Consider the following 25,805-nt stretch of genomic DNA (forward strand, 5'->3'; position numbering starts at 1 on the left):
CTTCTCTACTATTTGTCGAATTGTGAAAATCAGCTCGATGGTCCGACATAAAACCAGCTTGATCCGATCAACGGATTTTTAGAATGGTATTCCGACATTGATCCAGCAGGACCATTGAAAATAGTTTGCCAGGAAATGACAGTAGGGTTATTCCCCGGTAGTTGGAGCAGTCGTTTCTTGAAGACACCTTTCCGCCAATTTTTGGAAATTATCTATGTTTGCCAGATTGTTGAGAACAGGGTGTGGAGAAACAGGAGCATTGCAGGACCTCCATATTTTAGCAGCTCTAAGCTTAATCCACAGATACCAGCAGCTTTATTATTCTTGGGCCTTTTTACTACATATTCGATTTCAGAAGGGTTGAAAGGCTCGTCTGGAGGAGCATCTGTTTCAGGAGTTTGACTGCTAGGTTGGCTGGGACTATCATTAGGAGGTACAGACGGAATATTTTTGTTATGGAGGGAACAAAAGTGGTCCTTCTACCACTCAAGATAAGATCATTCATCAGAAGGAAGTGTCACATCCCTGGACAGGACGGGACCAAAGGTGGGAGTTTTATTTTCTGTGATGTTTCGGATATGCTCGAATAGGCTACACATGTCTTTCTTTTTTGCTGCCAGTTCGATCTCATTGGCTTTCCCTACAACAAACTGGGTTCTTTCCAAGTGAATGAGTCTGGTCCACACTCCATTGAGCCTTCGATATGTGGTGGTAATGTCCCCAAGAAGTCTTTACTTTTTGACTTTCAGTGTTTCATTAGTTAGCCATGATTTCCTTGGGTAACTCCTTTTGCCAAGCAGTGGTTGTGCTGCTTCCCTGGTCTGCGATTTAAAATGCTTCCAATGATCTTCGGTGATATTAAGTGAGCCAAGGGGCTCGAGCAATTCAATATCTCAACACTGTACTTCAGGTGAGTATCTGGAACCTTTAGTTTCCCAATATCTGCAGATACAGGTTTTTTTTCCAATCGTTTTGCTTGGAGGCGAAGCCGGAAATCGGCACACACAATTCTGTGCTCTGCGTTTCCAAGCCCTGCTGATTTGTAAGTTCTGCGGTTCTTCACTGATGATCTCCAGTGCTTGGAAATGATGACACAGTCAATCATCTTCTTTGTGAGACCGTCGTTACTATACCAAGTGTACTGGTGGATAGTTTCACTTTGGAAGTATGTGTTTGCGAAGCAAACGTCGTGAGATCGGCACAGTTTAAGTTGGCAAAGTCCATTTTTGTTAAGTGGGTCGGGGGATAAAGGACCAATTGTGCTGCACCAAACGTCCATATCATCACGGAATGTCGCATTGAAGTCACCGAGGAGAACAGTTATGTCATGGGAGGGGGGCACTGTCGCAAGGCATCTGGACAAAGCAGAGTTGAAATCCTTGTTAGTCACATCATCAGAATCGTTGGTTGGGGCATAGCATACGATGACGGTCATCTTGGTATGCTTGTGTCCAAAGCGGGCCTTCATTAATAAGTCGGATACGGCTTCGTGTAAAAGTAAGGCCTTCTTGCAGGTCTCTTTAGTGCAATGCCAACGCCATTCCTTCTCGTGTTTCCTCCAGACCAGAGCAACGAGTCACTGTTACCTATCTGTTCTTCTTCGCTTCTGGTAAGACGAGTCTCTGTAAGACCTGCCATCGACACTTTATTCTTGCAAAGTTCTTCGGAGAGTAGATTCTTTGACGCAGGTACATGCAGAGTCAAGAAATTCTAGGTGGCTGGTCGTAACCCCATTTGGTCCATGAGGTTTAGTCTGTCAGTCTTTCTGACGTCGTCAGCATGTCAGTTGACGGGTGATGGTTGAGATCTTAAAAAGATTCTGGGTCCGAGGCTATGTTTTCACTTTTCGTAGAGCTTAATTTTCGAGTGGAGGGTTACTAGCCCAACCGACCTAGGCCTGGAATCTGATTAGAGATTGGTTAAACCTTGGTACTAAGATTCCCAGGGTGGGCTTTACCTGCCACATGAGGTTGCGGCCTATGAGTAGAATAAATATTTATAATTGATTTTCATAAAATAAGAATAAGTAATTATATCATTCTCCCCGTCCCCACACATTGGGAGAAATTAAGAATTTCCTACGATCTTCCTTACCAAGTATTTCTTTTTATGTGCAAGCGGTAAGAATTTACCTCATACCGATATCACCCACTAATTTTCATATGAAAACTCCCAAAAATAGAGTTTCAGTTCCAAAATAGCAAAAGCAATCAAACTGTCTGTTAATACAAAATAGTCCTTTAAATTTTTTTTATTTCCCTTTGGAGTGCAATTTACACATAGAATTTACGAAATGTTTGCGGTCAGACAAATGTAGCAAGGACAACAGCTCAAAAGAATAAAAACATATTTCCTATTATTTACATGTAGTATTTGCTATTGGGAAGTAAGCAGTCATTTTCCGGGAGGCGAATTTTCTCTGGCGGAATTTTCAATGGTGGTATTGTGGGGGATGCCACCTGTGAAATATTTCGCTCTTTACGCTGAGTTATGACTTAGTATCCCAATCCTTTACGAACAATAAATGAAACACATAGTTCGTTTAGTTAGGCCAATAAGAAGATTTTTTAAAGTACTAAAACACTTTAGCGTAAAGAGCAAGATGTTGAATAGGAGCAACCCCCTCATATAAGCAACAATTCCTGTTTTTTTAGGTTTTAATGTTGATCCTTACTTTTAATTGAAAAAACCTGTTTTTTGTTTAATCACTCAAAGGCACAAATAATTCTCAAGGGAAAACATTGAAATGCTGCTGATTTTGAATTGCTGACATTAGCCAGTTGTCTTTTTTTTCTTTATCTAGAGGCTGAGCCCGTGTAATTTCAAACCTAGATTTTTTGTGGTGTCCATTTATGTCATCAAAATTTGTTTGATACTATTCACTTTTTGGGAAAAAGTATGCCAAATATTCTTTAATTACAATTTCTGTTATTGAATTTTGACAAAACGAAGACTTAATTAATTTGAGCAAAGAACTGATGGGATATATCGAAATCCATATAACAAATATAGAAATTGAAAACATCGATATAGATTTAATCAAATTATTGCCATACACTTCCGATTTGAAGCGAAACATCTGATCGTAATTTTTTTTAATTTTTACATTTGTCGCGGAAAGACGTATATTCATTTCACTGTGCCGTGACCGTAATAAGCAGGACTTATGGACTTGTGATCCTGGGAAAAAAGTGCCGTGGTAAATACTTTCGAAACTTATGATAGGCTTTCAGTGATGACGCGGGATTGTAGTAAAGACTTTTATTAAGGATGAACCAGTGCCTGCCCTGACCTTGCCAGTCATTACTGGTTGAAGATCCACTCCTATCATTGCGCTGTCGTCAAAAAAATATTTTTTTAGTTTGGCTATTACAGTCCCCCCTCTCACTTGATCTCCACTGTTTTCTTATTGATTTATCAAAGAATGGGCAAACCTACAAAAGCTGTATTTATTTGCCCTGAGTGTAGAATAAGAGCAACAACAAGAACAGTTCAGTGTAGTTCTCTCAGTGGATACATTGAGGTTTCACACACTGAGTTGGATACACAGTGGATACAGTGCAGTGTTCTCAGTGGATACACGTCAAATGTGCCAACATAACAATTGGAGAACGTGAAGCCGAACCTGACTGACTTTGCTTCTCCTGTCAGGCAGCAAGTGTCCCGCTTACTCCTGTGCCCACAAACAGTATTAAGTAAAACCCTGACGTTACTGTAACCCCAACTTTCAGCAAGGCGAAAGCACCCAAAGTTCATCTAACCTGTTTTCGAGGCACCAGAAACAGTACACCCAGGTCAAGTTCTAAAGTTTCGAGTACCCCTTCATGTACTAACTGTGTCTAGCTCAATCAGGAAGTAGCCTCTCTTCGTGAGACCATTCGTAAGAACAACGTAGTGATTGCTGAGAAAGATTCAAAAGCTTCAAACATTCAAGATGAACTCAACAAAATCACGACTGAGCCTAGAACTTCCTATCAGGAACTGACAAAGCAAAAGCATGAAATTTCCCGACTTCAGTCAGAAATTTCCCTTCGACAGGCTCGCACAGCTAAAATGGAGCATGAATTGACTTCTTTTCATGAAAACCAATGCCCCCTCAGCACTCAAATAAAAAGCTGATTGAAGACTCGTTCATTAGTGCTGCAACAATAAATCAACTAAGTTATTACTCCCTAGGTCAGCATGCGGGGATTCGACGAAAGTTCATTGCAAAATTTCAAGCCAGTGCCGATTTTGCTCTCTCGAAATTCTCAAACGCCGGGATTTTACTCCTTGGTGATCCCAATGAAATGAAATACGAATACCTATGCAGGGGTCTACACCTAAAGCAAGTGGTAAATATACCCACAACCAAAAGCCTTACCACCGTTAAGAGGGAGCTACCATTAAATTCTCAGAATGCAACCACTGGATCAAATCAAGGTCGAATACAGTATATTACAACCTTCTTAACATCAAGTCTGTCGAAGACGTACGAATTGCTTTTAATGACAATATCTTCCATTTTCTAAAATAGCGAAAACCTGTACTGATTATTACTTTTAAACATTCTCATTTGATAAAAAAGCGATATAATATTAGAGTTTTTAATTCGTGCGTTCAGCAGAGTTAGACATAAAATATGAACCATATTTGTTTTTTGGACAAGTCTTATGGATGTGACTAAACTAAAGTCTTGAACTATTTATTTAAGAATAGTCTGGAGTCATTGTTGTAACGTAATTTAAATACTAATGGGAATAAAAACTTTTCTTCATAAAAGTGTTTACCGATTATCCTAAAAGATATTGAAAGTTAGTATTTCTATATGAATCTTCTACGGTATCATTAAGATATTCTAAAAAGAAATCATAAGTGCATCGTATTTGCTGAATAGGCCCTTTCTTCCCTACTGAGGAAAACACTAAAACTGCTATGTCATCAACTTGAATATTCTTAATAAATACGACATCTTTATCAGTACAGTTCATATTGTGCACCATATCACAATTACGTTCTTGTCATTACCAAAAAGGGAAACAAGAAAAATTTGGCCTTGAATGAAAAAACTGTAAAAACATAACAAAAAACTAAACCGGTAATGAAGAATGAAGTTAACTTAATTGATCAATATTATACCGATGGTTTGATTTCTTACGTTTAATGAAGATTTTTGACTACTTGACCAGTCCAAAAGAGAAGTAGAAGATAGAGTAAATCCTAGCATCTCTACTAATTCAAGGTTATTCGCTAATTTAAGGTTGCTTTTTGATTATGTACTTGCAAGATCTCCAAAGTTTCACTTATATATTATTTACCTTACACGAAAAAGATTAAAATATTGGAGGAACTTAGGAATTCAAGAAATAAACTGTATTCACTGAATTGTTGAAATGCATTGCAGAGCTTAATTTTTTCACAAAGAAGAGATGAATAAAATGAAGAGTAAAATCAGATTGACCAATACGGTTATATAAAAAAAAACCTGAGCATCAAGAGTTGACAAATGAGCCCAAGCTCAGAAAGCTCAAATTTCAGAGCTTGAACATACTAAGCAAAGACAAAGTTGTATTTTGAAATAAAGATAGGGAATTTATCAAAAAAACTTAAAATTATTTTTAAATAAGTAACCACTTTCTTAATCGCACTCGTACTCTTTACGTTGAAGTTTTACTATTACTTTACTGAAAGTGTTTTTTTGTGCAAGAAATAAAGCCATTTGGCATTTTGTATATAATTCTGACATATTGATCGCTTTTGTTATTGAGTAACTATGAATTTTGAAACTACGATTTTCTTCAATCAAGTAGACGCTATGCTCTATTAATTTTAAATAATCATTTATAAACAAAGTTTAGACAGCCAGAATTTTGTAGTGTTAAAATTATACCCAATTCTGTGATATCAACGTTATCCACTGTCATCTAAGAATTGTCCTGTGTATGGACCCTAGGTTTGAATCGTGCTTCAAGCCGGTTTGACAGAAGCCACTTTTTCTTTTATCCAATTTGTCTCAGCTGACGCTACCAGCGATTTCCTGCTATTAACGCAGATGCATCTATTCTGAGATTAAATAAAAAAAAACAAGTTTTTTAAATGAAAGTAAGGAGCGACATTAAAACTTAAAACGAGCAGAAAGTACTCCGTATATGAACTAACGCCAAAGTTTGACTCTTTCTCTTAACTCTAAATTTTAAAACAGTAAAAAAATTTAGCGTAAAGAGCGGGGCGTTGAGAAGGAAAAGTCCCTTTCATATACGGAGTAATTTCTGTTCGTTTTAAGTTTTAATGTCGCTCCTTACTTTCATTTAAAAAACTTGTTTTTTTTTATTTAATTTCTGAACGTTTTTGAATCAATGCATGTTTTGATTTTGGCTCTCCGCAGAGGAATAATTAAAACGAAATTTGTATATTTGTTTGTTTTGGCTAAATGGCTTTCTCATAGTTTTGATCGAATGATTTTGAGAAAAAAGAGCGGGAGAGGAAGCCTAGTTGCCCTCCAATTGTCGGTTAATTAAAAAGGCAACTAGAACTTTTAATTTTTTACGAATCTTTTATAAGTAAAAGATATACGTAACTTATAAATTAGCTTACGTAAAGAACTTTTGTATTCTCATGTTTTTATTACATATATGAGGGGGTTCTCCCCCTTGTCAGTACCTCGCTCTTTACACTAAACTTAAATTTTGTCCCAATTCAGAATGACCCCTGAATCACAAAAGCCGCAGAATAAATAGTTAAAATTACTAAAAATACTTTAGCGTAAAGAGCGGGGTATTAGGAGGAGGTGAGACCCTCATATGGGTAATAATTTCTGTTCGTTTTAAGTTTCAATGCTGCTTCTTACTTCCAGCTGAAAAAAACTTTTTCATATTTATTTTTTCATTGTTTTTTTTTTTAAGTAATGCTAGTAAATCCTGCGCTCCCTTCATGGAAATTTTCTTCCCCGATGACGAATTCCTCAATGGAACGTTCCTCCAGCATATCCCCCTCTTCTCAACCCGTGCCTCCAACCAAAAAATCCTCCTGAAAACGCCTGTACACTTCCCAATAACCATTACTATATGTAAGCACTGGTCAAAGTTTTGAACTTGTAACCCTTCCCACGGAGACTGTGGGGGAGTAAGTCGTCCCCAAGGACATAGTTATAAGGTTTTCGACTACGTTGAATAAAATAGCTATCTCAGAATTTTGATCCGTTGACTTTGGGAAAATAATTAGCGGGGGAGGGGGCCTAGGTGCCCTCCAATTTTTTTGGTCACTAGAAAGGGCACTAGAACTTCTTATTAAAAAAAACTGGGTCGATACGATCACCCCTGGGAAAAAGAAAAAAAATAAACACGCATCCGCGATCTGCCTTCTGGCAAAAAATATAAAATTCCACATTTTTATAGATAGGAGCTTGAAACTTCTACAGTAGGGTTCCCTGATACGCTGAATCTAATGGTGTGATTTTCGATAAGATTATATGACTTTTAGGGGGTGTTTTTCCCTATTTTCTAAAATACCGTAAATTTTCTCAGGCTCGTAACTTTTGATTGTTAAGACTAAACTTGATGAAACTTATATATTTAAAATCAGCATTAAAATGCAATTCTTTTGATGTAGCTATTGGTACCAAAATTCAATTTTTTAGAGTTTTGGTTACTATTGAGCCGGGTCGCTCCTTACTACAGTTCGTTACCACGAACTGTTTGATGGACTAGCCCAGGTCAGTTATCCAGGCCAATGCTTTAGTATCGGCATTTATAATTTAGATTTATGCCTTGCAAATGTTTTATTTTTTGGTATAAGCAATGGGCGTAAAAACCGGGAATAGGTTTATTTTATTATAAATTAAAATCTCTAGCGTTGTTTTAAGGATCGAAAATAAATGGAGCCAACCACCACCTTACGTACACTTTTTTGCTATCCAGCCCCCTGTAGACCCCAAGACGTAACGAAAGGAAACTTATTTTTTAATGGTCGTCGAAGGGTCTCACAACAGCCCCTGAGGCAAGGGCTGTAAATTCTATGAATTACTAATTGCTTAGACATATTCTATAGTAAAAATGGGGGAACCTTTGGTATATTTATTCTCAAGTCACTTGGCCTTTATTTCTCCAATGGAGAAGATAAATAGAATAAAATATTGGATTTCCCTACAATGGGAGTCCAAGAGACTTTTCTTAAAATCGTTGAATCCTAAAACTGGCAGTCCCTGGGCCAAAAGAATATTACATATATTTCCGGTTGGCAACCTCAGGAAGCAATGACACCCATAAAATAAGGCCCAAAGAGGGCAGATTTTCTTATGACCGACTTGGAACTTAGATCCTAAAGTTTTTGGATAATGGGATCGCAATACTTAAGAAAAGGTTGTAAAGAGAATTCAGATTCCCCCAATAATGGAACACTAAAAAGGACAAACAATCTATTGTGAGGAGGGTCCTAAAAATGAGCCAGAACAATGATGCTTAATTTTTTTTTCTCGATTGCCTTAAAACTGTCAAAAATCACTGCCTGGACTAGAGGAGCCATACACTTCATGGAAGGAGAGAAGGTTTTGACGTGGCCAAGAAATAGCTCCACATTTTTTGTCAAAGATAACTTTGAAAATTAATAGCTTTAAGTTTCTGTGTTCAGAAGAAAATATTGTGTAAATCAAAGCATTTTTGACTACCCCCCCCCCATCCAAAAAAACAAACAAATATAATTAAAAGGATGGTTTCGCTCATAGGCTCGAAACGTGTATTCTTCTGGGCTTGGGCCAAGAGTAATACAAGGCATAAAAGAGACATTGAAACAAAAAAGACATAGCTTTTTTCCGAAAGATCTAAAACTTACGCCCTTAAGTTTTGAGACAGAAGGAGCCCATATGCATATTAAATAGGAGGCATGAACTCTTCAAACTGGTACAAAAAGTTTGTTTGATAGACTTGGAACAGGCTGCAAGTCCTTGGGATAAGGTGACCTCAATTTGCGCAAAGAAACATTGATTGTCCAAAAAAAGAGCCAATTAACTTTTTTCCCCTTGAAACTCGAATTCGAACGTCCCTGGCCATATGGAGCCTAATTTAGAATAAGTTGTGCTTTGGTGCGCGTGTTGCAGAAAATTATTTCCCAGAATAGGACAAAGTATTTTATCCTGATTGGTTTTAGACTTTCCAAACCGCTGTTTGTGGTAAAAAAAAAACGTACGTTTTGTTTGGTAAGGGAGGATTTTATTAGACCCAAACGCGGGTTAAAAGTCATTCTATTCTTGATTAGTTTCAAACTTGCAGTCTTTTCACATTTAGGTGAATAAAGGTTTGAAATCTGAGTTTTCTGGCATGCTGAATTTTTGTGACGATCATAACCCTTCTTGAGGGCACTTAGCCCCTCTCAAAGAATGGCTAAATTTTCTTAGGCTAGTTACTTTTGTAAAAGACTTGATCTTTTTTTTATATCTTATTTAATTTTTTTTCATCCAACACCAGATCGGTGCTCAATGATTGTTTTGTGGAAGCCCAAAACCAATTAAATGCATCCTTTTCCGAACCACTGTAAAATAGTTGTTTTCATACTGACCAAAAAACAGTTGAGACCCTAAATCGGTATTTCAAGTAACGTTTGAAATCAACTCATGCACGCAAATTCTCCCCTAAGCCTAGAGCGTTTGAAATTTTTAACTGATGCCTAGAGCAGGGGAAAATGGAAGTCATAGAGGGAACAAACCTTATAAACAAATTAACCAGAAACATCGCTGGGGAGAAAAAAAAAGTCATCAGTTTTTACTTCATAAGGCAGTGTAACCACCAAAGTCTGTTTGATGTTGAGAATAATCTATACAATTGCCAGTTTTTATTGCACAAGACTAGCGATACACTACTGACTAGTGACTAGTGATACTAGTGATACTTTTTACTGACTAGTGATACACTATTAACTGTTTGCTAGCTGTTCTAATCTTATGATAAATAGAATACAGAAATACAAAAATCAAATATTTAATTTCAAAGTTTCAAGTACAAATATAAGTTGAATGTAGAGAATAGAAATCAGAAGAAACACTCAAATTATGAAAATAGTATAAAACTAACAATACAAATTCGCTTAATTCAGAAAAGCTAGATAACTTCATAGTACTTGCAAATAAAAAATGGTTGATTTATTCAGTTTTCGAGACTATTTTTCACAGTACCTTCAATAATTTAGACCACTTTTATATAAAGCTGGTATATGCAGCTACCAACCCTCTTAAAATGATGTTTTCAGTTTTAAGACAGTCCTTCAAGCAAGGTGGACGCGCATGATCTTTATGGCCATACATCTCCTACAAGGAAATATTAAAGCCATTTCCCACAACAGCCTGAAGAGAAGCTTCTACTGATACTAGACACAGATGGTTTAGTTCAAAATTAGTTTAATTTAATCTTCAGGGAACACAGAATCCCTATCTAAAAATTAAAGTGGATTACACAGCCATATATTGTGGCCATAGATCAAAACTGCGTGACTCACAAAGAATTTCAACACCTTGATACTCAATAGTTTGATACTTTGATACTTAGTTTGATACTTGATACGGGTTTGTTAATAGTTAGTTAATATAAGTTAGTTAATAGTTAGTTAATAAACTTAGTTAATAGTTTGATACTTGATACTCAATAGTTGATACTCAATAATTTGGGACATCCCCTACCCTGGAAAAACAATTTTCGTCTCTTTAAAGATCACACTTGCTTACACTGTTCTGAAACTGTTAACAAATTTCTTTTACAAAGTAAACTTTTTATTACTTATTTACTAATTATTACTTTTATTACTTTTTTTACAAAGTAAACTCTTTTTACTTTTACAAAGTAAAAAGAGGTTTCATGTGCAATCTTCTTTTTTTGTCTTTTACTATTAGCCTTGCCTTTCACACTTTAATAATGGTGACTAAGCGACACAATTTTTATCAATGGTGTTAAAATATATTCTTTTCCTTGATAGATTGCTAATAATTTTGTGGTCTTAGTGGTTTAGCCTTTTGTATTTTCAGTTGCGAAAGAAGATATCCTGGATGACCAAAAATTTAAAGAAGGACGAGGATTGGCCTCCTTCTTTGCATTTACTTTGAACGCACCGGAACATAATGTTGGCAGGCTAATAGTAAAAGACAAAAAACTACTTTTACAAAAAAACTACTTTTTACAAAAGTAGTTTTCCGGGGGGCTACAGAAACTTCAAAATACGCATCAAAAATTGTTTGTTCTCATTTTTTTCACGTTTTTACGAGTCAAAAAGATTTTGTGGTTTTAAATACTTTACTTGTCGCATTAACACACCCAGTAACACAGGTGTATGTGTCCTGTACGAGAATTTAGATGTTATTTTGAGATTACGTTGAAATCAAAATGACGAAATTGTTTCGTCATTTTAAAGCAATATGAAATCATTTTGTAAGAAGTCAAATTATTTGTAAAAGTCATGGACAGATGTGAATACAAAAATCTATTCTTGGTAAGCACTTGGTAGTTCCGCTGTAAGTTACAGCTGTAAGCTTTTTGCCAAGCCCTATGTTCTAAAGTAGATGTTAAACCTCAGCTGTGACTAAATTAGAGAAAAATGTTAAAATATTCATCTTAAGTGTAAGTATTGTTTTGCTTTTATTAACCAAAAAATTGTATTTCTAATTGATTTCTTATCATTATTAATATTATATTGGGGATCATCCCAAATATGACTGAGATTACCAACCCCATTGCTATGTTTTATTCCACTTTTAGGATAAAAATGTGGCAATGAAAAAACGGATTCATTATTAAAAGGTGCCATTTTCTGGAATAGGGACGAGGATATCCTTATTTCACAGCAGAGGATTATTTAACAGGATTTTAAAGCTTTAATTCAAAAGATTTAAAGCAATTTAACGGGATGTCAGTTGTTTCAATAAAGCACCGTCTTTTTTCTGGGGATTTCAGAGTTGCACAAACAGTTTGTTGTATCGTTTCAAGAACATGTATGTGGATAATAACGTTACTTTTCGCAAAAAAGTTTAGGCTTTCTTCGTAAATAATTATAAAATTGAACTAGTAAGAAATTCAACAAATTTTAGAAAGAAAGTACAAAATTCAAAACAAAAATATGTGTACAACTCTTACAAGGTTACTTCGGTTATAAAGAAAATGATTATAAGCCCAAGACAGAGTAAAATGAAAGCAAATATCACAGGATATAAAATATCACTTGTCATCGTCCTTATTTGAAAGTCAAATTGATAAAAACGTATTGTTGCACCGTCACTGGATACGGATGTTTATCGACAAAACTCCTACCGCTGTAAACTCCCTTACATTCTCGAGAATAATGAAAAGGAGTTGTTATGAAACGGCATTTTGAATGGTTAAGTTCTCAAATACTGTCAGAATATCTATAACACGAAAATTCTTCAAGTCAATTGTACTTTAAAGCTCCTTTGCTGCCACTGATATTTCTTCTGGGTTCTTTGACACCCAGCTACAAAACACTTGCAAAAAACATAGTGATTCGGAGTTCTGACTGAAATAAATAAATATTCTCTCCGGTGTTTCTATATTTCCACTTTGTCTATATACATCAATTAGTTTTTCAGCTATTTCTTCTTTGATACGCAGTAAATCGTATTTTTCAACAGTATAAAAAATCTTATTCGTTTCAAGAATATTTTCGCGAATGATAACGTTACTATTCACACAAAGTTGAAATTATTTTAAAATTGAACAAGTAAAAAGTTCAACGATTCATAGAAAGAAAAAAAAATATGTGTAAAAATATTACACAATCAGTTTAGTTATAAACAAAATGATTCTAAACCTAAGTCCAAGTAAAAAGAAAGCAAATATCGCATGGTTTTGGTAGTCAAGGGCCTAGGGCCTTAGTTGAAAGCCAAATTGTTTAAAATGGGCCTTCCCCAAACCGATCGATATGGATATGGATGTTCAATGAGAACGCCCCTATCGCTGTGAAACCCCCTACATTTTCGAGAAAAATGAAAAGGAGTTTTATCATTATGTCCACACTTCGTACAATTAATTGAACCAATTGGCCTTAATGATTCTAAAATACTCGTATGAAACTTCCGAATATTTTCAGAATTACATTCAGCCACAAGTATACATCGTAGGGATTCCTCTAAAAACATCTTTATGTTTTGAAACGGCTTTTTGAAAGTTAAGTTCTCAAACACTGTCAGAATTTCACAAACATGAAGACTTTGTAAGTTTATTATGCTTATAAGTTCTATTGCTGCCACAGATCTTTCCTCTGGATTATTGGACACCCAGCTACAAAACATCTGCAAAAAATCATGGCGACTTACTTTTTTTGACAAGTTTAGCTGAGAATAACAAATCTTAGAAAGTTTGGTGAAATCTTCCACACTAAATGAAATGACAAAATCCGGAATTTTTCCCCCTTCAACAATATTGATAGCAAGCTCTCTTAGAGCAGCCTCTTTTACTCTTTGATGACTGAAATAACTAAAAATTTTCTCCAGTGTGTCCATGTTTCCACTTTGTCTATATACATCAATTAGTTTTTCAGCTATTTCTTCTTTGATACACAGCAAATTGTATTTTTCAACAGTATACAAAATCTCTTTCAAGTCTAATTTCTTCAAGCATGGCATAGTTCCTTTTTCATAGCACTGAATAATAAAATTCAATGTCAAAAAATGAACATCGTCTATTACAACTACATTTGTTCGTTTTTCGATAAAGTCAGCTTCAAACATTCGCTGGAACACGTCACTTACTCCAGACAAAAGGCTCCTCTTGGCTATAACATCTCCACCAACACACTTGATCGTAACAAAGGTATTGTCACCAATGGTCAGTTTCGCTAGCAATCTAATCAAATCTGGCGGAGATTTATCCATATTCTTAAACAAAATCGAGTTCTACGCTTTGACTAAACTTGACCCTATAAAAAAATATAAACTTAAAAGAAAATAATTTGAGGATTTAAAAGGAAAGATTTCAGATAAAAAAGGTTGGCAATTATTTTTTTTCATAGAACAAGGTGTGATTACTAAAACACTATCTTTTTTAGAGGATATCAAATGAAATAAATGTAAAAAATTGCAGGTAAAACTCAAATAGTGTATATGACGGCCCTTAAACCATCCCTCAAACTAAATTTGTACTTAAAGGAAACAAAAAAAATTCCAAACATATTCCTTAGATATTACAAGACTTTCAGTTCCACGTTTTTTAAAAGACGATGGGAGAATAGAATAGAACAGTAAATTATCAGCAAGGTATATTTGCTAAGCTTTGAGTAAAGATGAGCTAGCTTCAGCGTAAGGGACGGTGGATTTGTAGGGGGGACAATAAAGGTGATATCTGATCGCTTTAAAATTTCATGTCACATTTATTTCATGTAAAAGTAAGTTACTTTAAAAAAATTACTTCTCTTTTTTAATCAAACAGTTCGTGGTAACGAACTGTAGTAAGGAACGACCCGGCTCGATAGTAACCAAAACTCTAAAAAATGGAATTTTGATACCAATAGCTACATCAAAAGAATCACATTTTAATGTTGATTTTAAATATGTATGTTTGATCAAGTTTAATCTTACCCATCAAAAGTTAGGAGCCTGAGAAAATAAGCCTTATTTTAGAAAATAGTGGGAAACACCCCCTAAAAGTCATTGAATCTAAACAAAAATGACAACATCAGATTGATCGTATCAGAGAACCCTATAGTAGAAGTTTCAAGCTCCTATATACAAAAATGTGGAATTTTGTACTTTTTGCCAGAAGGCAGATCACGGATGCGTGTTTATCTGTGCTTTTTTCCCCCAGAGGTGATCGTATCGACCCAGTGGTCCTAGAATGTTTCAAGAGGGCTCATTCTATCAGAAATGAAAAGTTTTAGTGCCTTCTTTTAAGTGACCAAAAAATTGGAGGGCACCTAGGCCCCCTCCCACGCTAATAATTTTCTTAAAGTCACCGGATAAAAATTCTGAGATAGCCATTTATTCAGCGTAGTCGAAAAACCTTATGACTATGTCTTTGGGGATGACTTACTCCCCCACAGTCCCCGTGGGAGGGGCTGCAAGTTACAAACTTTGACCAGTGCTTACATATAGTAATGGTTATTGGGAAGTGTACATATGTTTTCAGGGGGATTTTTGGTTGGGGGAGAGGCTGAGAAGAGGAGGGTATGTTGAAGAACTTTCCATCGAGGAATTTGTCATGTTGGAAGAAAATTTCCCTGAAGGGAGCGCAGGATTTTCTAGCATTATTTAAAAAAAAGAAAAAATAAATATGAAAGTTTTTTTCAACTGGAAGTAAGGAGCATTATTAAAACTTAAAACGAACAGAAATTATTACGCATATGAGGGGATCACCTCCTCCTAATACCTCGCTCTGTATGCTAAAGTGTTTTCAGTAATTTCAACTATTTATTCTGCGGCTTTTGTGATTCAGGGGTCATTTTTAAGGAATTGGGACACAATTTAAGCTTTAGTGTAAAGAGCGAGGTACTGACCAGGGGGTGAACCCCCTCATATACGTAATAAAAACATGAGAATACAAAAGTTCGTTACGTAAGCTAATTTTTAAGTTACATATACCTTTTACTAATAAAAACATTCGTAAAAAATTAAAAGTTCTAGTTGCATTTTTAAGTAACCAAAAAATCGGAGAAGAACTAGGCCTCCTCCCCCGCTCCTTTTTTCTCAAAATCATTCGGTCAAAACTAAGAGAAAGCCATTTAGCAAAAAAAAACATGCAAATTTCGTTTTAATTATTCATCTGTGGAGAGCCAAAATCAAAACATGCATTGATTCAAAAACGTTCAGAAATTAAATTTAAAAAAAGGAGTTTTTTTAACTGAAAGTAAGGAGCGACATTAAAACTTAAAACGAACAGAAATTACTTCGTATATGAAAGCGGCTGCTTCCTCATGAACGCCCCGCTCTTTACGCTAAAGTTTGTTTTACTGTTTTAAAAAGCCGAGTTGAGATAAAGTCAAACTTTAGCGTAAAGAGCGGGGCGTTGATGAGGAAGCAGCCCCTTTCATATACGAAGTAATTTTCGTTTGTTTTATAAAACTTGTTTTTTTTTTATTTAATTCACCCATAACGTCTAAATTTTAGGTTGCAAAATTATATCCTCAAACAAAACATGCGGCCATATGTGAGTGGGTTCATTGTTTCCTAAGGCTTGTGATATCTTGAACAGTATTACCAACTCTTTTGAGTTGGCTTTGAGATACTTTGCCTAAGAAATTTGTACCGTAGCGGATAACCTTAGGAAATGGTGATTTGTTTAGGTATTAATTTACTACTTCAAACGGGCACTACAATTAGAACATTTCGTTTGTCCCAGTTTTTCCAAGCAAATACAGGAAGGGGCATTTGGGCCCATCTCCTCCTTCACTAGAACATCAAAATCTTTGTGATTTGCCATAAACATCTTTTTGTTTGACATGTAGCTAATTTAAAACTAGAATTTCAAACATGAATCCTACAATAATTTAAATTTAAAAGAAACAGAAGCTACTATTGAAAAATAAAGAAACCAAAACAAAAAGAGACTAAAGTAAATAGTCCCATCAAACTTAAAACGAAGTGAAATTACCACAAACAAGAGTAGGGCTACCACCTTCTAAACCTTGTAAACGTCATAGTGTCATTTTTATATTTATTGACAACGATATTGTTTTGAGAATTTAATTTTCAAAACATTTAAAAATAATAGTAATAGAAATAAAAAATATATAAAACTACAGAATCATAAGGTGACTGGAAAGAATTAGTGGAAGTGGACTGCCTGTTTAATATATAATGATGTTGAGTTCTGAAAATTTCAGTTATTGTTTCATTTTTTTTAATATTATGACTGAAAGAGGAAAATTGAAAAAAGATTATTTTGGTGCATAAAGCGTAAATGATACCAAATCCTTTGGAGGGTAATCAGTCAAAGTTTTACGCATACATTGATTTCGTGTAACAAATCTTTAAGAATAATTTTACTAATTGAACCTTGTGTTGATGGAGGATAGTATCCCCAACATTTGAAAATCTGCTTAATTTTTGGTCTTCCTTAGGAGTAAAGTCATCTCTGACCCCATCCTGTAGACATCCTGGAATATATTGATATTTTATGAAAGTTCTTAAGCCGAACTGGCCAGACATGACAAAATGGAGACATGACGAAATGGCCAGACATGACACATTGGAGGAAAATTCAATTCTTTGTAGTTTTGATATGGTTTCCATGTATTCAAATTTTAACGTGAAGAAGTGCGAAGATATATTAAGGATTAAATTACAAAAGCACTGATTTGATACAAGATGTGACCATGGCTAGTTTGGAGATTGAAGTCATTATGAAATTGGTTATCCTTGCAAATCAACATTCTCTTTGTTTTGGTTTTAGAAGTGAATTTTATAAAACAAGTGTTTGATTTGGCTATGGGGGCATCTCTCTCCCCTTTGTTGGCAAATCTCTTTATGGAATCTATTGAAACCTCCGCTATACACAGTTTTGGGCTCTCCCCTTGTTTCTGGGGCAGATTCATGGATGATGTGGTATGCATTTGGAAACACGGTTTCCTTAGAGTCCTTAGACCTTTTCTATAAACATTTAAATAGTTTTGACAAAAATGTAAAACTTACGGTGGAGTTTGAAGAAAATGACAAACTACCTTTTCTTAATATCTTATTGATTAAAAGTGATTTCCACTTACTTTTTTCAGTATATAGAAAGCCTACACACAGTGATAGGTATTTGAACTTTCACTCGTGCCACCCTATTTCATTGAAACGAGGGGTTGTGATTGCACTGGTGGATAGAGCTTTCAGAATTTGTTCCCAGGAGTTTTTAGATTCTGAATTGTTGTATTTGAGGGATGTTTTATTTTGTAATAGCTACCCGATTAAATTCATTGATAAAATAATAAAAAATAGACGCATAAAATACAACAATAGGGTTATTGGGGTTTCACAGTGCACAGAATTAAACTTACCGAAAAGGTTCATTTTTTTGCCTTATGTACCTACTTTGGGGGAGATGCTTAAACGAATTTTCGGTAAACATAACATTGATACTTGTTTCCAATCAGTGAGACCATTAGGTAGTTTTCTTAATTCTGGGAAGGATTTAACCCAGGGAGATTTAGTTAGTGGGGTGTATAAAATTCTTTGTTCTTTTGGAAACTTTTATATTGGTAGAACTCACCAACAATTTACTGAAAGATTTATTGAGCATCGCAACTCAATAGAAAAAACCCAACAATTAAGAAAGCCTCCTGAAGCTTTTGTTTCGGCTCTAGATGAACATACATTCTTTCATCCCGAACATTTTATACAATTTGATGAGGCTGCAGCTATTTCTAACGATAGAGGTTTTTTCAGTGGGCGAGGGAGGCTATTATATTTGCTAATCTTTCAATAAATAGAGACACAGGGAATTTAAATATCGACCCAATTTATGATTTTCTTTTGAAAAATGAACCAATAATTGATAAGGGAATTAAAATTTTACACAATCACCAGGGGACAAGATTACCTACTAGACCAAAATGAGTTGCTTCAATATTAGCTTACAAGAGGATAATTTTGCAACAGAATAGTTAACTAAGTTTCAATTTTCATAATTTTTCCTCAGTTTCTTTGATGTTCTTATTGAAGTAACTCGAATAGCTTCTTTTCCCTACGTGGATTAGTAGCAACAATTGTATTTATTATTATTGGTGGTGGTTTTATTTGTTTTTAGTTTAGTGTTTTTTCTTTTTATCGTGTTGCTGAAGACGCCTAGTCTGGATACAGGCGAAATATCCGCGTTGTTTTAGTCTTTCATATCTACTGGCTGTAGTCTCGTTTGAGGTTTTTACTCTCTTCCTCTTTGCTGTTTATTGATATCTTAATCCACCATTAAAAAATACATATCTTTTTATGAGGTTTTTTTCCTTTAATTATTAGTTTAGATATATGCATGTCAGTCAACTATATTCGATTAAAATCAAATATAGTTGTGGGCATCAAGCCATGACTAATTATAGAAAAAGCCAAGACAGATAGTCTGATTGAGTGAGAAGCAAATCTGGCATTAACCCCCTTATTAAGATTGTATAAAAATGATGTTAGTTCATTTGTTAATATATAAGTCTATTTATTATCCGTCCATGCGTCATTCCTAGGACAGAAGAGCTAAGGTAGATAGCCATTGATAGTCATAATGAAGGAGTTCTATTTTGTTCTCACGAAAATAATCACAAATCAAAACAACCTAATTTATGCTTAGCTTTTCGTCGTAATTGAGCTACCGTTGATCCTGAATTTTTAATTAAGTTTTTTTAAGGACTTAAATGTTACATTAAATCTATGCAAAAATTTTCAGATTTTTCACGCATGAGTCGACGTAACTGCATTTTTATTCCAAATGTTTTGTATCTTTTTATCCATACCCCAAATTGAAATTCGAGGCCTAAATGCCCCCTTACAAAAAGACATCCCAGAAATTTATAAAGACAGTGTATTTATTGAATTCCGAAGATAGTGCACATACAATATTCTGATACCTGACACACCAGTGTTTTTTTTTTTATTTACCTTGCTTCTTAACGATGAATTCTAAGTCCTAGAGCAGCACATTGTGCACAAATTTTGGATTGACAGAGAGACAACATATTTATTCCTTCCCCAACGTACAATTTGAAGTCCTTCCATCCCTGCCAATCCCTCTCCTACACTACCTGGAAGTTTCAACTTGATCACCCAAGCTATTCCTGAGACACAGGGCTACCAATTTTTTTTAGGAGTGTGTCATATTTTTTCCAAAAATGTGCTTTTTGTGTCATCTCAGATTCCATAATGTGTCACAAAATGTGTCATGTTTTTTGCTACAAGTGGTATCACATTTAATTGTCAAATCTTTATGCAGAGTTTTGAATATATAATCTTTTCCAAATCAGTTCAAAAATGAGTAAACTTAACCTTATCCTACTATCTTGGGATCATGACCGTTTTATGACGTCATGAAATAAATAGAAACATTCGATTAAATTAATGTTACACACTATGAATTTGTGTCAATGTGGCGGCCAACGAGGCAAGTTTACATTTATAAAAGTTTTATGGACAATCAATTCTTACAGTAAATTGAAATACACTTTTCGTATGACGTCGTAATCGTAATCGGCTTTATTGGCTAAGCTTTTTATTTACTCAATATGTAAGCCATTTAACCAGCTTCAATCTAAGTATTTTTGTTATATTTGTTTAAGCCACAAAGAAAGCCGTCTCTAAAAATTTGTAATCTTGTCTGAGGTGAGATACCCCTCCTGTACTCCTAAAAATGGGAGTTGTTACTTATGCATACAGCTTTGGTAAATTGCATGCTGTTTACAGTTGGCTACATCAAACACTCAATCAAGAAGCCAATTAAGTTCAGATATTCAGCGTGCATTTTGATTTGAAATTTTCGCCTATGGCTGTTTTCTTCGTGTGGTTTAAATTTTAAATATGGTAATGGCATCTGTCCTGTATTCCGCACTATGCACTACTGCCACCATTAGGTAGCGCTATTCCCTTCCATTTATTTGTAGCTTTTCTGGAGGTAGAAAATTGAAATTTTACTTTTCTTTTATTACCATTTAAAAAACAAGACTTTGATGACAAAAATGTGTTATTTTCTTGAAAAATGTGTCATTTTTTTGAAAAATGTGTCATTTTTTTGAAAAATGTCATTTTTGGGAAAAATGTGTAATTTTTTTGAAAAATGTCGTTTTTTTGAAAAATGTTTCATTTTTGTCGATTGTGTCATCATTTTTACTGAATGTGTCATTGTGTCATGCAACATCAAATTGTATCATTTTGACACAAAATGTGTCAATTTGGCAGCCTAGCTGAGACATGGAAGGTGATTTGAAAACTTGGGTGTACATTGGCGTGTTTTATTTACTCAGGTACCCGTTTCAAATCCACATTATCCCCCTTGTGAAACTTGGAATCCTGACCTAGTGAACAAACCCTAAGGGCTTATCTATTATTAAATACAAAACAAGTTTTTATGGCTAAAAGTAAGGAGTAAAATAAAAACTTAAAGCAAACAAAGATTATTCCGTATATGAGGGAGGTTAAATCAGCATAATTTCATTTCAAAAAATTTTAATATCAGATCCTTTTTGAAATCAGCCGAGAATCCCGATCCTCCGTGAAAATATTTATCACAGAAATCTCCCCACTCCCAGTGGAATGTTACTCCCGTGGAGAATTCCTCCCTTCGAATCTCTCTGGTGGCGCGGAAATCCCACCGGAAAAATCTCCCAGACCATTCAACTCTGCTGAAAATTTCCCCGGAACATCGCCAAATGTGAAATTGATTTGGAAAAGACAAAGCAAGACAAATAAAAAGAACTTCTGATAAGAATTCTGGCTAACTCCCGCAGGGGAAAATTTCCCCTGCAAATTCCACCCGTGGAAATTTCCCTCCCCTGCGAAAATTTTCATTGTGAAAATCTCCCTAGGTAGACCCCCTCCCTCCCCCAGGCAACTTTTTTCCATTCTCAACAAAAGAAAGAATTTTGACATTCTTTGGATCAGAGATCCAAATAAGGCTGGAAGACCAAGAAATTCAGAAATGGTGGAATGACCTTAGCCAGTCGGAAAGCTTAAGTTCTTACTATAAGGTGAAAGAAAATTATGGTGAAGAGTTATATTTTAAATTAGGGATTCCAAAAGAATCCCTGAGGTCTTGGATGCAGGTGCGAGCAAACTGTCTCCCTCTTCACAGTATTTGGAAAAATAGGTGTCACCCGGAAATGTGGTATACTTGTCCAATTTGCGGTGATCTTGATGGGCTAGACCATTTTCTTTTCAGGTGTCAGAGGCTAAATGAGCTAAGAGGGAGCTTTCTTGGGGTGGATGGTCGTGAGCCCTTTCTTGGAACTTTGAAGTCGACGTCGAAAATAAATATAGTAGCAGTGGCAAATTTTGTCCGGAAGGGTCTTGTTATTCGAAAGTCGATTGTTACATAATTTAGTTTGTTTATTGTTATATATGTATGTATACGGCCTGAAAAATGGCTTTAAATACAGTCATTCATTCATTCATTCATTCATTTTGTCAATTTCATATGTTTTAGTGGCTTTAAGGTTCTCATAGATATTGTGTTTCATTGCACAATTTCTATTCGGATTGCCTATTTTTTTCAAGGAGCTCAATTTCTATTTCTAAAGCTATGGTTATTTTCATATGCAAATTGGTTTGCAAGCAGCTCTAAAATTAGTGCATTTAGTATATTTAGAATCAGCGTAAATAATGAATTTATCTACACTCTTAAAATAAATTTTAGTCTTTAAAACGTCGTTTTTCAAAGTTTCTATTGGCAAGGGTCGCTCATTGCTCACTGTTCGTTACTACGAGGTAGTTAATCCAAAGCTTTTAAATGGGAGGGAGGCTACCACTCCCTTGTTCACTCTCTAATTTATTATATTCAAGTTTAACATTGGTGGTATAACAGTCCGTCAAGATTCATAATCATCCTTGAAATGTGCTCCACTCAAAATATTTATCAAGGGGTCTGAAGTATCAAGGACTAAATTGTCATCATATCCACGGTTTTCAGGGTGAGCTCTGGGAAAACAATGTTTTGATATAGGGGTGTCTCCTATAGTGATGAAATATGCACTACTCAAAACATTTACTAAGGAAGGGGGAAAAGTCTGAAGCATCTGAGAATAAATATCGTCATTATATCCACGGTATTCATAGTGAGCTCTGGGAAAATATCTCGTTATAGGAGCTGGCCACTGGAGGAAATGCCAAGGAAGGGGGAGAGAATTTAGTGAACTCCCGGGAAATAAGGAGACGTTAAGAAATGTATATAAGGAAGAAACTATAAATATTCTCATTCAAATTTTGGTAAGACCAAAGCTTCTTAGCAAATGTCCCCCACCCACTCCTTGGAAGTCAACTGGGTTCGCTTAGATTGCCTTTTCCGTTTCTCCAATTTTTTACTGATAAGCATCTTGAAGCCGTCTTTTATATTACACAGAAATTTTTGTCTCCAGTAGGAGGGGAGTCAACACCCTGCAGCCCCCATATTACAGTTTCAATCGAAAACATTCTTCCTGGCCATGACTCAAAAAATTGCTAAGCCTTTGTGTTCTTTGTATGCATTTAAATTTGACAACATTCACGTGATTTTTTTGTCCTTTTTTGTTTTTGTTTTAATAAAGTCTTTAAAGTAGAGTCAGCCGAAGGGTGCACGTCCTGCTTAGGACCCACAAAAATATTTCCAAGCCCCAGCCTACAAAATACCAAAACCTATTACAGAGTTTTCAATCTATTATCTACAAAAATATAATTTGAGACTATCATAGGTGCGTTTATTTGTTGTTTTTTTTTCTTCTTTTTCCAAGGGTAATAGAGTGAAAAAAAAAGCATTCTTAAAAATTAGAAGAAAACTCAAACTAATCTTAATTCGAAATAACGGAAGTTCTAGAGCCCTTTTTAAGTAGCATTAAAGACTGCGCCACAGTGAAGTGGCGTTTCTGTCAAAATAGGACCAAAAAACTGTTAATTGATATTTCTGAGACAGCTAAACGATTTAAGACTATCGAAAATTTATGAGCTTATTCGGCTTATGAGGTAATAATGCCTTACGATCGCGCATTCGTTCTTATACTTGTTCTTACAATATAAACGGTTAAAATAGCTCTTACAACACAAACGGTTAAAAGAGATTTCATTTAGAGCTTCATTTATCTCCAGGATTCCCAACATAGGGCAGATGGGCACATAGGGTTTGCACAACTTTCAGGTACCGCTCTCTAGGCTAAAAGGATCAAACATTCTGATGTAAGGGAGAAGACAGGTTGGGATTCTCAAGAAACAGGCCAAGAACGTTCTGTCTTTGATCTGTTTGGAACTTTTAGCTGTAGGTCCTTTAGCCAAGAGGATCCTAATGCACGAAAAACGCGGGACAAAGTACTCGCTAAAAGAAGATCCGAAATATGTCAAAAACCTTTCTTTACTGGCTTGAAATTCAAATCTTTAATCCCTTGGGCTAGAGCGACCCCAATGCGGAAAAATAAAGAGAATACGGTTCTTGCAAAAACGGGCACAGCAAAGGACCAGGAAAGAGCAAAGACATTTTCCCCTGGCCCCTTGTCGTGAGATAATACAGGCTTGAGAGGGAATTTGTTCGATTGAACATTGTGGGTTTTACCGTCCTTTTAAGAATCAAAAAGGAATTACGGCGACCATCCTCCATAACCATTTTTTTTACCACCCAGTCCTTGTGAATCCTATGATATTGGATCCAAATTGTTAATAAAACGCGCTATATGTGCCCGAGTTTTCAAATCATCAATGTCTCAGGGATGGGCTATAGGACCAAGTTGAAACTTTCCGATAGTGTCGGAAAGGAAATGGGAGGGAAGGGACGACTTCAAATTCTGTGTTAGAGCTAGGGGTTATCTGTTTTACTTTCTCTGGCAAATCTAAAAATTCTACAAAATAAGCTGCTATTGGACTTGGAATCTAGTCATCGTTAAGCAGCAAGGTAAATAAAAAAGAGACACGATGTACTGTCTGGTTATCAAAATATCGTATCCAAACTAACTTAACTTTGGAGCTCAAGCTGAAACTTCCATAGACATGTTTTTAGGAGGTGCATTTGGACACCAAACTTTGAAATAGAGGAGGGGCGAAGAAGGGGTAGACGTGTTGTATTTTGAATCTGTCTAAAAGCTTTGGCACTTTAACCCTCTGTGGGACTAGAATTTATTCATAGAGAAGTATTAATCAAAACCAAAAGACACTATCTACCCAGGTTAACTAAGTAGGGTATTTTCAATATTTTAAATACGGCTTGGGATATAGAGTTGTATCCTTTAGATATCGAGGGATCAAGTGACCCTCGAATTTTGGCTTGGGGGAGGTGGCAGGGGTAAATTTATGGACGCTGTCTGTATCCAGGCCATATAATTGGCGTAACTCATATCTTGGATATGGGTCGGAGGATGCAGTTCAAACTTTCAGGCAGTTTCCTTGGGGAGGGGGAGTTCAAATTTTGCGGTTTATAGGAGGGTAAAATACTGTTTTCAGTCCATCTAAACACGTTTAAATTAGAATTTTCTATGTGAATTAGAATTTTTTCTAATATACGTAGCAAGGAAAATTTATTTAAGGACACTATAGTACGTGTATAAAGACTCGTTTCTTGTGTTACGACGTTATCAGAACATCATATCTGCAATATCTCTGAAATGGCTTTGGGCATGGGTCTAAAACTTAGGAAATGCTAAGGGTGTTAAGTTAACCTCAAGTTTTGAATTGGAAAGAGGAAGTAGAGGGGGAGGCCTAAAAGGCGGTTTTATTCCGATCCTCCCAACCCCTCTTTACTATAATCCCCAATGAGACCTGTATTTCGTTAACTTTTATACAGTAAGGTCAACCAAAACACCGTATTTTACCAGGGTGATTAAAAAAGCATGTCTGTAGCATCCTGGGAACAGTTTTAGGGCTCAAGTAGAAAATTGCGGAGAATATTTGGGATAGGGGTAAGTGAACTAAAAATCACATGGGGAAGGGTCAGAGGAAAGATTCTAAAGATTTGGTCGCCAAACTAATTTTGGTACTATGAGTCCCTGTTTAATTAGAATCTATTTCCGGTTATTTAGCGACATAGAAAGAAAGGGGGACTTGATAAGAGGCTTGTTCGATCAATCTTAAAGGTTCTAGGGCCCTTGTAAAGGTCAAATGATTTAGGATGACTATTCTCCCTTACTACCAAGCCCCTGTAAATCTCATGATATTAGATCTAAACTGTTGGTCATTTTCTCTGGAAATACTGAAAGGTCGAGTAGGTATGCCTCAGGAATCC

The 25,805-nt window shown here is 35.5% G+C and overlaps 2 protein-coding genes across 2 annotated transcripts; both read right to left on the reverse strand.

The window, feature by feature from the left end:
• Window positions 1-760: 760 nt before the first annotated feature.
• LOC136030828 (craniofacial development protein 2-like) lies at window positions 761-1,435 on the reverse strand. The gene has a single exon (XM_065709873.1). The coding sequence runs from the start codon at window positions 1,433-1,435 to the stop codon at window positions 761-763; it is 675 nt and encodes a 224-aa protein (XP_065565945.1).
• Window positions 1,436-9,931: 8,496 nt separating this feature from the next.
• LOC136031430 (uncharacterized) lies at window positions 9,932-20,485 on the reverse strand. The gene is made up of 2 exons (XM_065710998.1): window positions 20,295-20,485; window positions 9,932-13,884 (listed from the first exon to the last, which is right to left on the reverse strand). Exon 2 carries the CDS (start codon window positions 13,838-13,840, stop codon window positions 12,839-12,841), a length of 1,002 nt encoding a protein of 333 aa, XP_065567070.1. The 5' UTR covers window positions 13,841-13,884; window positions 20,295-20,485; the 3' UTR covers window positions 9,932-12,838.
• Between the last annotated feature and the right edge of the window lie 5,320 nt (window positions 20,486-25,805).

The sequence above is a fragment of the Artemia franciscana genome, chromosome 9 (genome assembly GCF_032884065.1).
Source record: "Artemia franciscana chromosome 9, ASM3288406v1, whole genome shotgun sequence".
Taxonomy (NCBI): domain Eukaryota; kingdom Metazoa; phylum Arthropoda; class Branchiopoda; order Anostraca; family Artemiidae; genus Artemia; species Artemia franciscana.

Coding starts and splice junctions, on each gene's coding strand:
- LOC136031430 (XM_065710998.1), bottom strand. CDS start 13,840: ATGGATAAATCTCCGCCAGATTTGATTAGATTGCTAGCGAAACTGACC.
- LOC136030828 (XM_065709873.1), bottom strand. CDS start 1,435: ATGACCGTCATCGTATGCTATGCCCCAACCAACGATTCTGATGATGTG.